General features: G+C 45.5%; 1 protein-coding gene across 1 annotated transcript in view; it reads right to left on the bottom strand.

The window, feature by feature from the left end:
• LOC147010525 (uncharacterized) overlaps positions 1-14,142 on the bottom strand; it is a 93,101-nt gene that overhangs the window by 60,784 nt on the left and 18,175 nt on the right. The window contains exons 5-7 of the mRNA XM_085860384.1: positions 2,351-2,458; positions 400-779; positions 123-209 (exon numbers count right to left, since the gene is read on the bottom strand). Of these exons, the coding sequence (XP_085716510.1) occupies positions 123-209; positions 400-779; positions 2,351-2,458 (575 nt within the window). The remainder of the gene's footprint in view (positions 1-122; positions 210-399; positions 780-2,350; positions 2,459-14,142) is intronic.

Genomic DNA, 14,142 nt, shown 5'->3' with positions numbered 1-14,142 from the left:
GCTTTCCACCATGTTTTTTTTCTTCTTTTCTGAATTGTTCTGTTTTCTAGCTCTCCCACGAGCTGTGTTCTAACTCCAAGAAAACGAAAGGAAGAGACAGGAAGTATACCACAAGCATGTACCTTTTCTGAAGTGTTGATGTTCACTCCTTTATAAACAATTCCCTGGCCTCCTTCTCCAAGTTTATTGATAATCTTCCAGTCCGTCTTCTAATAATAAAGGCACAAACAGCGAGCTTCACAACAGTGCTTATGGATTATAAGAGAAATAATGAAGCTGTGTTCAAATGATTATTTCACATCAACTACAAAAAGGAATCTCATTTGAACTAAAAATGATTAAATTATATTTGTAATATATATATATATAAATATGTTGGTATTCCAATGTCTTGCTTACCATAAGCTGCCGTGCCCTTCTTTCATCACTTTCGTTTTTTTTGAAATACTCCACATGATTATCCTCTTCCTCCACCTCACTACTCTCCTCTTCCTCCTGCTTACTACTCTCCTCTTCCTCCTGCTCACTACTCTCCTCTTTCTCCTGCTTACTACTCTCCTCTTCCTCCTGCTTACTACTCTCCTCTTCCTCCTGCTTACTACTCTCCTCTTCCTCCTGCTCACTACTCTCCTCTTCCTCCTGCTCACAACTCTTCTCTTCCTCCTGCTCACGACTCTCATCCTTATCCTCATCCTTCACATTTTCATACTTTTTAATAATCCCATCACCACGCTTCACTTCTTGCATGTCCTCCTTTTCAATAAGACTGACACAAAATGCTGGAAAGACAAGATGAAATCCGCATTAAACAGATATTGTGACAGAAAAATATAAATTGTGAGAATAGCACCATGTTCAATGTGTACACTGGAAATTGTCGTGAGTTTCATAAATTACAGTTTTGTTCTTCTCCGTGGCCAGTCAGTTCTTCCTCTACTATGTCACCGAGTAAGGATGGGTCAAGGGCTCGAACAATCGAACATGATTGGAGTTGGTGAAAGCAGAAATTTGTTTTTTGTTCAGGGTGCCTGCGATAACTTGCGAACTATTCGTGAAATACACCGAATAATCTTCAACGTCCCCCAACTCGTGCTATCAGAGACCAAGCACAATGTCCATCTGAGGATTTACTCAGTTGTGATTAAACACCCAATGTGCGAAGCACCCATCCAAATTTATGAAACACGGATGGAATCGACAGGACGTCAATGAAGCTATGCTAACCGCTGGAGGTAGTGCCGAGAATCTGACATTTCGGGCATTCATTCTTCGTCAAAGCAGAACGGCTGACACAAATCTATGGTGGTCTTAATGAGGACCACTAGTTCTGTATTCGACAAACACAGACATTAGGATGAGAATCAAACCAGATTGGACAGTTCAGAGGTAAATTAGTCCCTCTGCACCGCCCTGTCAAATACAGGTATAAACTAGAAGGGCACTCGGGAGAGCGCATAACTCCACAAGGCTGATTAGTTTACGTTTTGTATCCCACTGATAGGCCGGATCTGGATTCGGACCTGAACTAAAATTTAATCAGATAGTTATTGTCACTGAACCAACTCATCCACCAAGTTTTGTCTGAATCTGTCCTTAACTGTTTAAGATATCCTGCTATTTGTTGTTTTTCGCCTGATCTCTCAATGGTGAAGAATCTCTTAAAAAATTCCCAGATCCAGTTCCCGATTTGGATGTTCACCAAAATCAAATCATTTTATCTGTGACCAAAGCTCTCCACCAAATTTTGTCCAAATCCATCCACAACTTTTTGAGATATTTTGTTCACAGACAGACAGACAATGGTGAAAACATAACTTCCATCCATCTTCGGTGGCAGAGATAACAGTGAGAAAGATTAATTTACAAATGGGGAATTCTGTTCAGAAAAGGATAAAGGTATACGCCTAATTGTGGAAAAACAAACAACAAACAATCATTTCTCACAGTGTTGGACAGCGACAAAGAAGACAAATTTAAGTTTTCAATGAATATGAGAAGGTTTCATATTTCTGAATCAGACAAAACATTGCTCGTATATTATAAAAACCATGTTATGCTGGATCTCAGAATATTTATTTCATTCCATTCTTCTCATATTATAGGATGGAATAAGTTGCCTTGGAGAAGGCCCATCAAATACCAATCAAAATGGCTCCACAACATGTTTGAATTATGAGGAAAGTTTAGAAGGAAAAAAAAATCAAGAAAAATGCTTATATTAGAGACAATAAGATAAAATATGTTGAAAACAAAATATCGTCCGGTGGCCTGAAAGCCTCCATTGTGATTATGACCCACTTTCTCCCAAGCCTATTGATCTGCAACTTCACAGTTGGCACTCTGGACTCACCTTTCCGAGCAGCAAGCCAGCGCTCTAGTGTCTTCGTACTCACATATTCATGTACAAACTCATCCAGCACATGAGGGTGTGAGAGAAGGTAAGCCTTCAGCTTTTCATCTGTGAGAAACACACAAAAAAGAGCAATTTTGGAACATTAATATGATTATAGACATGCACATAATAAACTAGAGAGTTCATAGAACACGTTACATCATGTAGTGTTGAAGTGTATACTTTAATTGAAATAAAATTATGATTTAAAAAAATTCCGGAAGGTTTGCGTTGCTGAAGTAGTCTTATACATCACCTTCATTGACATGTCTAAGTCCTGCAAAACTGGAGGTTTTTGGAAGTGACATGAAGGCAATTTGTGTTCTACAGTGTTCAAGTATATTGTTGTGTGAATGATCTTAAAGGGTTAATGTTTAGTATAATGATTTGTTAATAGATTTGTTGAGACAAGCATGACGTACGATTTGTGGAGTGGATAACACTGAACAACAAATTTCAAAAATTTTTTTTTACTGGAGATGTGTAAAGTGATTAAGACTAATTTGGGTACGCTGATTTCAAAAATCATAACCGTTTTGCTGTATCACGTCAGGATTTTCAGGAACAGAAATATTCCCATTGCCTAGAAGTCAGGATTTCAATGAAATTTACATATGTCTTTAACATGTCTATTTCGTACAATTGTTGTTAACTTGTGTTATATTTCTTTCTTTCAGATAAAGATGAGTAGGCGTTCCTGTACCAATCATCCTGACAACTTCTGTTATGTCTGTGGTCGGTATACCAAAAAAGATCAACAGCGAAGTATATCTACAGCAGTGAAAATGAAGGCCGCCTACTTTCACTACTTCGGGTGTAAGGTGGGGGACCAAGAACAGAGCTGGGCACCACACATCTGCTGCACAAGCTGTCACACAACCTTGACTCAGTGGTTGGTGGGCAAGCGCGCGAGCATGCCATTTGCGGTGCCCATGATATGGCGTGAGCCGCAGAATCATCATGATGATTGTTATTTCTGCTGCACAAGCATCGCCGGCTTCAACAAGAAGAATAAAGGTCACATCAAGTACGCTGACTGCGTCTCTGCTCGTAAACCTGTGCCTCATGATGACGAGAACCCCTGCTCCAACACCTCCGGCTGATCAGAACATAGCTGTAAGCAGTGGTGAAGAGGATGGTGATGATGAACCTTTGAACCCGACACTCAAGAATCACACCTTCTGAACCAGGGAGACTTAAATGATCTTGTAAGAGATCTCTCGCTGTCAAAGGCGAAGGCAGAGCTGCTTGGATCAAGGCTGCAGCAGTGGAATCTACTTGAACCTAACACCAAGATATCCTTGTTCAGAGCACGTCACAGAGACATGGCTGAGTTCTTTGAGATGGAAGACACGATGACATTCTGCAGTGACATCAACGGTCTGTTGAAAGAACTTGGGTGTGATCACGATCCTGCAGACTGGCACCTCTTCATCGACTCGGGGAAGAACAGCTTGAAGGCTGTTTTGCTCCACAATGGCAACGAGAAACCATCAGTCCCACTGGCTCACGCGTTCGGCATGACAGAGACCTATGAGACTATGCGGCAGCTGCTTGATTCCATCAAGTACAATGACTTCAACTGGCACATCTGCGGAGACTTGAAAGTGGTGGCGCTGTTGTTAGGGCTGCAGTCAGGCTACACGAAATACATGTGCTTCCTTTGTCTCTGGGATAGCAGAGACGACAAGAATCACTGGACGAAGAAAGATTGGGAAGAGCGAAAAGAGCATGTACCTGGTCGACACAACGTGAAGCATGTCGCCCTTGTCGACCCAGCCAAGGTTTTCCTTCCACCACTCCACATAAAGCTCGGCTTGATGAAAAGTTTTGTACGGGCAATGGATCTGAATGGGCGTGGGTTTTTATACCTCAAGGAAAAGTTTGGCAACACCTTGTCGGAGGGCAAGATCAAGGCTGGTGTCTTTGTTGGACCGCAAATCCGACAGATTATGAAGGACGAAACTTTTCCGACAACTCTAAACCCCAAAGAGCTGGCAGCGTGGAGGAGCTTCAAAGCTGTGACGGACAACTTCTTGGGGAACGAGCGCGCGGACAACTATGAAGAAATAGTGCAGCAGCTGCTGGAGTCCTTCAGGAAACTTGGCTCCAGGATGTCCCTGAAAATCCATTTCCTACACCAGCACCTGAACTTCTTCCCTGACAACTTGGGAGCAGTCTCGGACGAGCACGAAGTAGCGATTCCACCAAGAGATTTCACTCATGGAGACGCGTTACCAAGGGCGGCACAACCCGAACATGATGGGCGATTTCTGCTGGTTCCTGCATCGTGAAACTGACACAGAGCAGCACAAACGCAAAGCCAAATGCCTAAAGCATTTTTAATTACATTCTAGTGGAGTTTTTCTGTAATTTCTATAATTTTGAAGCATTCATGATGAAATAAATGAATAAATGAATTTTTGTAAATTTCATTGAAATCCTGACTTCTAGGCAATGGGAATATTTCTGTTACTGAAAATCCTGACGTGATACAGCAAAACGGTTATGATTTTTGAAATCAGCGTACCCAAATTAGTCTAAATCACTTTACACATCTCCAGTAAAAAATTTTTGTTGTTCAGTGTAATTGTTGGAAATGAACAGTGAGATGTTTGTTTTCCCTTCCCTCCTGTTTTGTCCTCCCCTATTCAAACTTCTGGCGATACGTTTTTCAGACTATTTTACTCTGTTTGCATGTCTTTGCAAAGCACACACGAGAGCATTGCAGCTCCAGCCATGAGAGTGTGCAGGTGTGGCGAATCTACACTGAAATAGACAGCCATTAGCCTCACTGCAAGGGCTAATGTATGGGATGAATTTACTTTTAAGAAGTCTGCAGTTAGCAGAACCATGATAGCTCGTGCGGGTCAGCACAGAGCTTATCAGTTGATCTCGTATGTGGTTCCATTAACAGCTATTTGGAAAGACAGGGGGCGATTTGGAGATCTGTTGGCGACGCAGCTTACACAGAGGCACAGTTGGTGAGGCAGCTGACGCAGAGAGGAACAGTTGAGATGCAGCTGCTTTTGAGAGACGTAAAAGCCGAGAGAGGATAATAACGTTGCAGGAGAGCACCTGAGATTGGCAAGAAGATTCACTGAGAGTACTGGAGCTATGAACATTTAACCCTCAAAGCAACGAGGGCTTTTAAGGAGCCACAGTTAGGCCAAATTAAAAAACAAAAATACCAGTCAATCGTCTGGATTATATTTTTAAGCGAAGGAGGAGGCCCTTTTTATTTGTGAGTTGTTTTTTTTTCAAAATGGCCACCAGTTTTTAGTACCCGACATGCAAGTTTTTTTGCTACCCCCCCCCCATTCCCCAACAAATGAGGAGTCATGAAGCAGACATGTCACTTTTCTCCCCAAACGAATACGGCGTGGATCATACACCTGACTCGTCACCTACATACTCAGGTCACCTACATACCTACATACTCACCTACATACACCAGAAGCACATCGCTTCGTCCACTTTCTGGCGGCACTCCAGGGGCCTCCGTCTGCCCATCCCCCAGGCAGATGCCTGGCCCATCCCAAGCTCCCCGAGATGCTGATCAACCTGTCACAACCACGAGGCATGTGGTCGGCCCAATGGCCCACTCCACTCATGAGGCTCACTCACTGAGAGAATCTGGTGAGCAGGATCAGCGTGAGGAAAAAGAGCCACATGTCCATACAGCTGCAGTCGATGCCCATGGACTACGCAAGTAAGAAATCTCATTTAAGACTCTCTCAGCAACCGCTCATTGGACATAAAGTCTGACCAGTGACAGCCAAGGATTCTCCAAAAAGATCTGGTACCAAAGGAATTAAGTCTCCATCTCAGATTCCTGGTCAGAGTCCAAGTCTCACATCCGTAGAGCCAGACAGGAAGCAGCAAGGACCTGAAGAATGGACTTTTGTTCTCCTGCACAGGGACCGGAAGCACCCCACCCCATGATCCAGTGAATCCATGATTCCCCAAGCCCGACCTACACATCAATTGACCCCTGGCTCACAACCAGTAGAAATGTGAATATCACTGTCAAGATAAGTGAATCTCTCTGTGACCTCAACATCCTCAACAGAAACAGGTATAGACAAGATAGCAGCATCGAAGATGTCATTGAAAGCCTGGATCTTATTTTTCACCCAGGAAACCCATAATCCCAGCATCTCGAGGTGCCCCAAAAGGATATCTAGAGTCTCCGCAAAGATGAATGCGTCATCTGCGAAATCAAGGTCAGAGATCTTGACATTCCCAAAAGATGCACCGCAGCTTGATCTCTCCGACATCCTCCCCAGAATCCAGTCCATACAAGTGCTGAAAAGTGTGAGTGCCAGTACACACCCCTGACAAACTCCAGTAACGACTGCAAATAAGTCAGAGATGGTACCACCACACTTCACAGCACTCTCAGTACCAGAGTAGAGTTCAGACATCAGATCGATCAGTTTTGGTGGCACCCCACGAAGACCAAGAATCCTCCAGAGGACATCCCGATTCACTGAATCGAAAGCTTTACAGAGATCAACATAGGCTGCAAGCAGCCCCTGCCGAAACTCTCGTCTGTGTTCGGTGAGGACACGAAGAGCAGGGATAGTCAATCGTTGACCTCTTTGGTCTAAAGCCTGACTGCTCTGGAGGCTGGTGCTCAAGCAGATGGTGGCGAACTCTATCAAGAATTATCCGAGCAAAGACCTTGCCCGGCACTGAGAGCAGCGTCACCCCTCGGTAGTTGTTGCGGTCCTGGCGATTACCCTTCCCTTTCGAGAGAGGGACACCAAGGCCCCTCTTCCAGTCAGTTGGGATGATGCCTGTCTTCCAAGCAGAGCACAGAACTGCATGCAACAACACAAGTACAGCATTTCCACCAGCCTTGAGAAATTCAGCATGGGTGCCACAGATCCCAGGAACTTTATCCCATTTCAAAATGTTCACCATAGCCTGTGTTTCCACAAACAAAGGTGGATCACAGTTTGTTGAAGGGTCAGCAATAGGGATAGCAACACCGCTGACATCCAAGTCAACAGCTGATGGATCAGCCTGGTACAGCCACTCAAAGTAACCGGCCGAGCCGGCCTTCACTTCGGACTCATCTGTCAAAAGCCCACCACCCTCCGCTGTAATTGCAGTACATTGAGGGATGGGTATGGAGGAACACAATGTGCAATTTTCCCTGTAAGCAGGACGAGAATCACCTGACCACAGGTGATGCTCTACCCCCTCACAGATTTCTCACACAGAGGCCTCCTTGTCTACCCTTAGCACATGTATAGTTTTTGGTGTCAGCTTATTGGACACAGCTAAAGCAACTCCTTGGGCATGGTCACCATCAGTGACCAGACCAATAGTAAGTGTAACCACCCCCTAGGATCTTTCCGCAATCCGGTCTCCGAACCTCAGAGTGCTGCAATACCGATGCCCAAACGCTTAAGCTCAGATGATAAAAGAGACAGGTTGTCATCCTCTCTTAGGGATTAGGACATTCCAGGCAACCATCCGAAGGAACCGCCTTAGGTTATACCAAGGAGACCGCCGTCTGGTGAACGACACCTCAGCACCATCCCAACACATACTACTGCAATCCGACCCGGGAAAGTTACCCTGTGGTTTTCCTCCTATCATCAAAAAGTTGGGGGCCCGAAGGCTTTGCCCCATCTCATCATCTGGTGAGCTGCCCTCTGGAGGGCAGCTGCACAGGAGGTACTCCAACGGAGTGGGTTTTCAGATTTCTTTATAGTACGTTTTGTGGAATGAAGGGTTTTACGGTAGCCGGAGTGCAAATCCTGCCACCAACCTACTACTCCCAAAAAAAAAAAAGTAACCCAACTGCAGGAGGATGCCCGCACACATAGTTGGGCACTAAATATGGATGTCCATTGGCTCACAAGGAGGTCCCGTTGGCTCACAAGGAGGTCCTCCTCCCTTTGACCAGGCCTATTTTGACTCGGCCTATATACTCACTTGGCCTATTAAAAACTACAATCCACAGATCTTAACAAATATGTACATATACATTAAATGTACGGTGAAATTAAAAAAGAAAAACAACACACTTCATGCATATTAAAATTATTGCCTCTGCCAACTTTCTGTATTGATCGAAAGGAAACATTTAAACCACCGATTTTCACATTCTCAGGTCAGGCCAGATCAGATCTGTGACTTGCTACAGGTATCATGTAAACCTGTACGAACCTGTTGCATGGTTGGGTTGTCGGCGAGGAGACCGTCTCCGCCACCAGGTTTCCTGGTGAGGAGGGTGTTTGGATATGGACACCCAGCAGGATTAAAAACAAAACCTGTCAAAGGCTGGAGGTGCTCCTTGTGAGCCAACGGCCATCCATATCTAATGCCTAACTGCGTCTGCGGACGTCCTCCTGTATTTGGGTTACCTCTTATTTGGAGGTTGGTGGCAGGATTTGCACTCCGGCCACCGTAAAACCCTTCATTCTGCAAAACATTCTCGAAGCATAAAAAAGAAAGAAAACCCACTCCGTGGAAGTACCTCCTGTGCAGCTTCCCTTCGCAGGGCAGCTCACTGGATGACGGGATTGAGGAAAAGCCTAAGGACCCACAATCTTTGATGATAGGAGGGAAACCACGGGGTAACATTCCCGGGTCAGATTGCGGGAGAGTGTGTCGGGTGATGCTGAGGTGTCATCCTCCAGACGGCGGTCTCCTTGGGTTAACCTGAGGTGGTCCCTTCGGATGGGTGCCTGGAATGTCCTATCCCAAAGAGAGGATGATCACCTGTCTCTGTTATCATCTGAGCTCAAGCATTTGGACAACGGAATTGCAGCACTCTCTGAGGTTAGGAGACCGGATTGCGGCGAGATCATGGCGGGTGGTTACACCTACTATTGGTCTGGTCACTCCGATGGTCACCATGCCCAAGGAGTTACTGTAGCTGTGTCCGATAAGCTGACTCCAATTACAATTGAGGTAACACCGGTCAACGAGCGTATTATGAGAATAAGGAGTAGTCACTCCTTGGGTGTCATTTCCCTGGTCTGTATCTGCTCCGACAGAGGTGCGTGATCTCACCGTGATGGACGCATTGTGTGCCACGCTCGAGTGTGGTTGATCAGTGCCCCAGGCGAGATACACTTCTAGTCTTGGGGGATTTCAATCGACTGGAGCTGATAGGGATGGTTATGAGATGCGTGTTGGTCCCCATGGGTCTGGAACTATGAACCTGAATAGCTCGATGTTCCTTGACTTGGCATGAAGTAATGGACTTAAGGTGGCCGGTTCATGGTTTCAACGCCCACAAGCTCATCGCTGGACTTGGTATTCCAACGCTGGTGGTGTGGCAAAGGAGACTGACCATGTGCTCATTAATGGACGCTGGAGGATGATCCAGAACTGCAGGGTCTACGGGAGTGCTCAGTACCTCAATACTGACCACCAGCTTGTTGTAGCAACTCCTAAGTTGCACCTTAAATCCAGGAGAATGGCACCATCCCAGCCTATGCTTGGTGTTGGCAAGCTCAAGGATGAGAGCGTAGCTGAGGAGTTTGTGAAGAAGCTGAGCGGAGATTTCGGGGGTCTGGGTGATTTGGGAGATCCTGAAGAGTTGTGGAGTGCCTTCAAGAACACCGTCCTTGATGTTGCGGTGGATGTCTTGGAACTCACTGTGGGGCGAAGAATAATTTTGACTCTCAAGGGACACTGGATACCATTGACCAGAGTTGCAGGGCCAGGCTGAATGGCAGAGCTGAGCTGTTCAGGAAGCAAAGGCGTAAAACTGTACGTGCGCTAAGGGTGGACAAGGAGTCTTATTTGCGAGGAATCTGTGAGGGGGTAGAGCATCACCTGTGCTTAAGTGATTCTTGTCCTGCTTACAGGGGAATTCGCGCATTGCGTTCATCCAAGCCTATCCCTCGGTGTACTGCAGTTACAGCAGAGGGCGGTAGGGTCTTGACAAAGGTGTGAAGGCCCGCTGGGCTGGTTACTTTGAGCGGTTGTTCCAGGCTGATCCACCAGCTGTCGAGTTGGATGTCAGGGGTGTTGCAATCCCTGTAGCTGACCCTCCAATCAACTGTGGTCCACCTTCGTTTGTGGAAACACAAGCTGCGGTGAACCGGTTGAAATGGCGCAAAGCTCCAGGGATCTGTGGCATCCATGCTGAACTTCTCAAGGCTGGTGGAAATGCTGCACTCATGTCGTTGCATGCATTTTGTGCTCTGCCTGGAACACAGGCATCATCCCAACTGATTGGAAGAGGGGCCTTGTTCCTCTCTGGAAAGGGAAGGGTGATCGCCAAGACTGCAACAACTACCGAGGGGTGACGCTGCTCTCAGTGCCGGACAAGGTCTTTGCTCGGATAATTCTTGATAGGGTTCGCCACCATCTGCTTGAGCACCAGCGTCCAGAGCAGTCAGGCTTTAGACCAAAGAGGTCAACCATTGACCGTATCCTTGCTCTTCGTGTCCTCACCGAACGCAGACGAGAGTTTCGGCAGGGGCGGCTTGCAGCCTATGTTGATCTCTGTAAAGCGTTCGATTCAGTGAATTGGGACGTCCTCTGGAGGATTCTTGGTCTTCGTGGGGTGCCACCAAAACTGATCGATCTGATGTCTGAACTCTATCTACTCTGGTACTGAGAGTGCTGTGAAGTGTGGTGGTACCATCTCTGACTTATTTCCAGTTGTTACTGGAGTTCATCAGGGGTGTGTACTGGCCCCCACACTTTTCAGCACTTGTATGGACTGGATTTTAGGGAGGATGTCAGAGAGATCAAGCTGCGGTGCATCGTTTGGGAATGTCAAGATCTCGGACCTTGATTTTGCAGATGATGCAGTCATCTTTGCGGATACGTTAGAAATCCTTTTCGGGGCAGTCGAGGTGCTGAATGAGTAGTCGCAGCCAATGAGATTACGGGTTTCCTGGGTCAAAACTAAAGGCCCAGTCACACCTTGATGTTTTAGCCAACGTATGCCGATTTTTGAAATTTTTTTCTAAAACGCTGGCACATGTTGAATACGTTATGGGTAAGTTTTGATAACATTGAGAGCACGCTGAAAAACACTGCCATACGTCGTTGTACGCTGGTTTTAAGCGTTGTACTTTTCGGTTGTCCTCAAATTTTTGCATGCTTGAAATTTCACGACGTATGCCGGCGTATGACTCACACGTTCCGCTATGCTGGCCACGAGTTGTATGCACGGTCTGCGATCGTTGACAGACGTCAACACATGCTACTTGTAAGTTAATCATAAGTTGAGACACGCCGAGGTAATGTTTAGCGTACCCGAAACTTATTTCTAACCTATGATTAACGTGTTGTTGGCACGTTACGCGATCGTTGCCACACGTCGACAGACGTTACTTTTAAGTTACTCATAGGCTGAAAGACGTCGGTATAATGGATCGTCCTTGCGTCAGCGTCCACGGCCACGACCAGGACACTTATTTGCAGCATTCTTCAAACTTTTCTTGACGAGGATGTTCACACTTCGATGTCAAGCTTGGCTATGATTCCAATTGTCCATCGGCAGCGTCTATTTAAAATAGTCGAGTTTGAGCGTTTTAACACGTTTAGAAGAAACGCTTCAAATTTCCAAACCCCAGCGTCAAAAAACCAAGTCGAGTGACAGCAATTTAAATCGTTCATTGTAAACAATGAAAATAGTTGAGTGGTACCGTTTAAAAGTCGTTGAGTGTAAAAAAAAATCCAATTGTTGAGCGCAAGCGTCTACTTTCAATAGTGGAGTTTGAGCGATTTATCACGTTCAATAGAAACGATTAAAATTTCCGAGCGCCAGCGTCAAAAAACAAAGGCGAGTGACAGCAATTTAAATCGTTCATTGCAAACAATGAAAATAGCTGAGTGGTACCGTTTAAAAGTCGTTGAGTGTAAAAAAAAATTCAATTGTTGAGCGCAAGCGTCTACTTTCAACAGTGGAGATGCAGCCATTTAAATCGTTGAGTGGCAGCCTATGAAAAGCAAGCCACACGTCACCGGCAAAGATAAACTGCCGCACGATATGGATAAGTTAGGCTATCGTTGGGCATAATTTGTGAACGCCGGCTACACGATAATTATTCATTGGTATACCGTATCTATAAGTTATCGAAGCGCTCTATGCACATTATGAGTTCATTGTGCATTTGTCCAACCCGTTATGAATAGACCTAAATCGTAAAAACAAGCCATAGCTCATTGTTGAAAAAGCCCCATGAAAAATTAGCCGCGAAGAACTTCGAACAATGGTGCAAAGATGTCTCCTACCCGTGGACACGCGGACGCAAGGAGGATCCATCATAACCCACACCCTCCCCCTCACACTCACCGACAACTGCCAACATGAAGAAACTACTACTAATACTAATACTGATACTGATACTGCTGACATGGACATCGACTCAAAAAGGACTCGAAAACACTGTTGGGTTCCCCTTTTATGAACACCATTTTTATATACCAATTCCCAAAATCGTGGGGAACACGTCTTTATATGGCAGTTGTAAGTTAGAAACATGTTCATTTATTTTTTTTGTCGACCGGAAGACGTCGTTGGAATACGTCTACATACGTCAATGTGTGTTGGGACTACGTAAAGAATTGGTTCAAAGCACGTCAAACATAAGTTAGAAATAAGTTTCGCGTAAAAAAGACATTACCGCGACGTGTTTCGACTTATGAGTAGCTTATAAGTAGCCTTTGTGGACGTAAGCGTCCGCATATCGTGTGTACAACTTATCCCCATCGCATGCGGAACGTGTGTCATACGCCGAGTACGTCGTAAAATTTTGAACATGTTTAAAATTTCTTGACGTACTCTACTTACGACGACGTATGATAGCGTACTTTAGCATTCTACTCACGTATACCAAACTTACTCATACCGTATTTGACGTGCCCCAACGTTTTTGACACATTTTTCTTAGGTCGGCATACGCTGGCAAGATCGCCAAGGTGTGACTGCGATGTTGACACTTCCATTTCTACGGCAGTTATGATTCGAATCGTTGTGCGTCAGCCTTTTAATAGGCTACGTCACGACATCGTCAGCGATGCGTGCAACGCGCTATGCCTAAGTTAGACTATCGTTGGGCATAGGTTGTGTAGGCCGACAACAGGTTCAGCATTCGTTAGTATAAGTTATCTATAACACAACGAAACATTCTGTGTCCGTTACTAATGCGTTATACAAAAGACCAAGTCGCTATGAATACGTCCGAATCTTTAAAAAAAAAACATCAAAAGTTCAACGTAAGCCAGCGTTTTACATAAATTTTAATACGTTGCCATCGCTAGCTAAAACGTCAAGGTGTGACTGGGCCTTAAGTTCCAGGCTGTCACTGACATCTTGGATGCTGCTGTCCTGTCTGTGCCTGTTTGTGCTGAGGATGTTGAGGTCATGGAGAGATTCACTTACCTTGGCAGTGATATTCATGTCTGCTGGCTGTGAGTCAGAGGTCAACAGACGTCTGGGTCGGGCCTGGGGAGTCATGGATTCACTGGATCATGCGGTGTGGCGCTACCGGTACCTGTGCGGGAGGACGAAAGTTCGAGTCTTCAGGTCCTTGGTGTTTTCTGTCTTGCTATATGGATGTGAGACTTGGACTCTGACCAGGGATCTGAGATGGAGACTTAATTCCTTTGGTACCAGGTCTCTTCAGAGAATCCTTGGCTATCGCTGATCGGACTTTGTGTCCAACGAGCGGTTGCTGAGAGAGACTCAAATGAGATTTGTTACCTGCATAGTCCGTGAGTATCAGCTGCAGCTGTATACACATGTGGCTCGTTTTCCT

Source organism: Eptatretus burgeri, chromosome 16 (assembly GCF_056783735.1).
Source record: "Eptatretus burgeri isolate ZD-2024b chromosome 16, Ebu_testis_v1, whole genome shotgun sequence".
Lineage (NCBI taxonomy): Eukaryota > Metazoa > Chordata > Myxini > Myxiniformes > Myxinidae > Eptatretus > Eptatretus burgeri.
The sequence above is the reverse complement of the archived record's forward strand: the minus strand, read 5'-3'. Positions and strand labels throughout refer to the sequence as shown.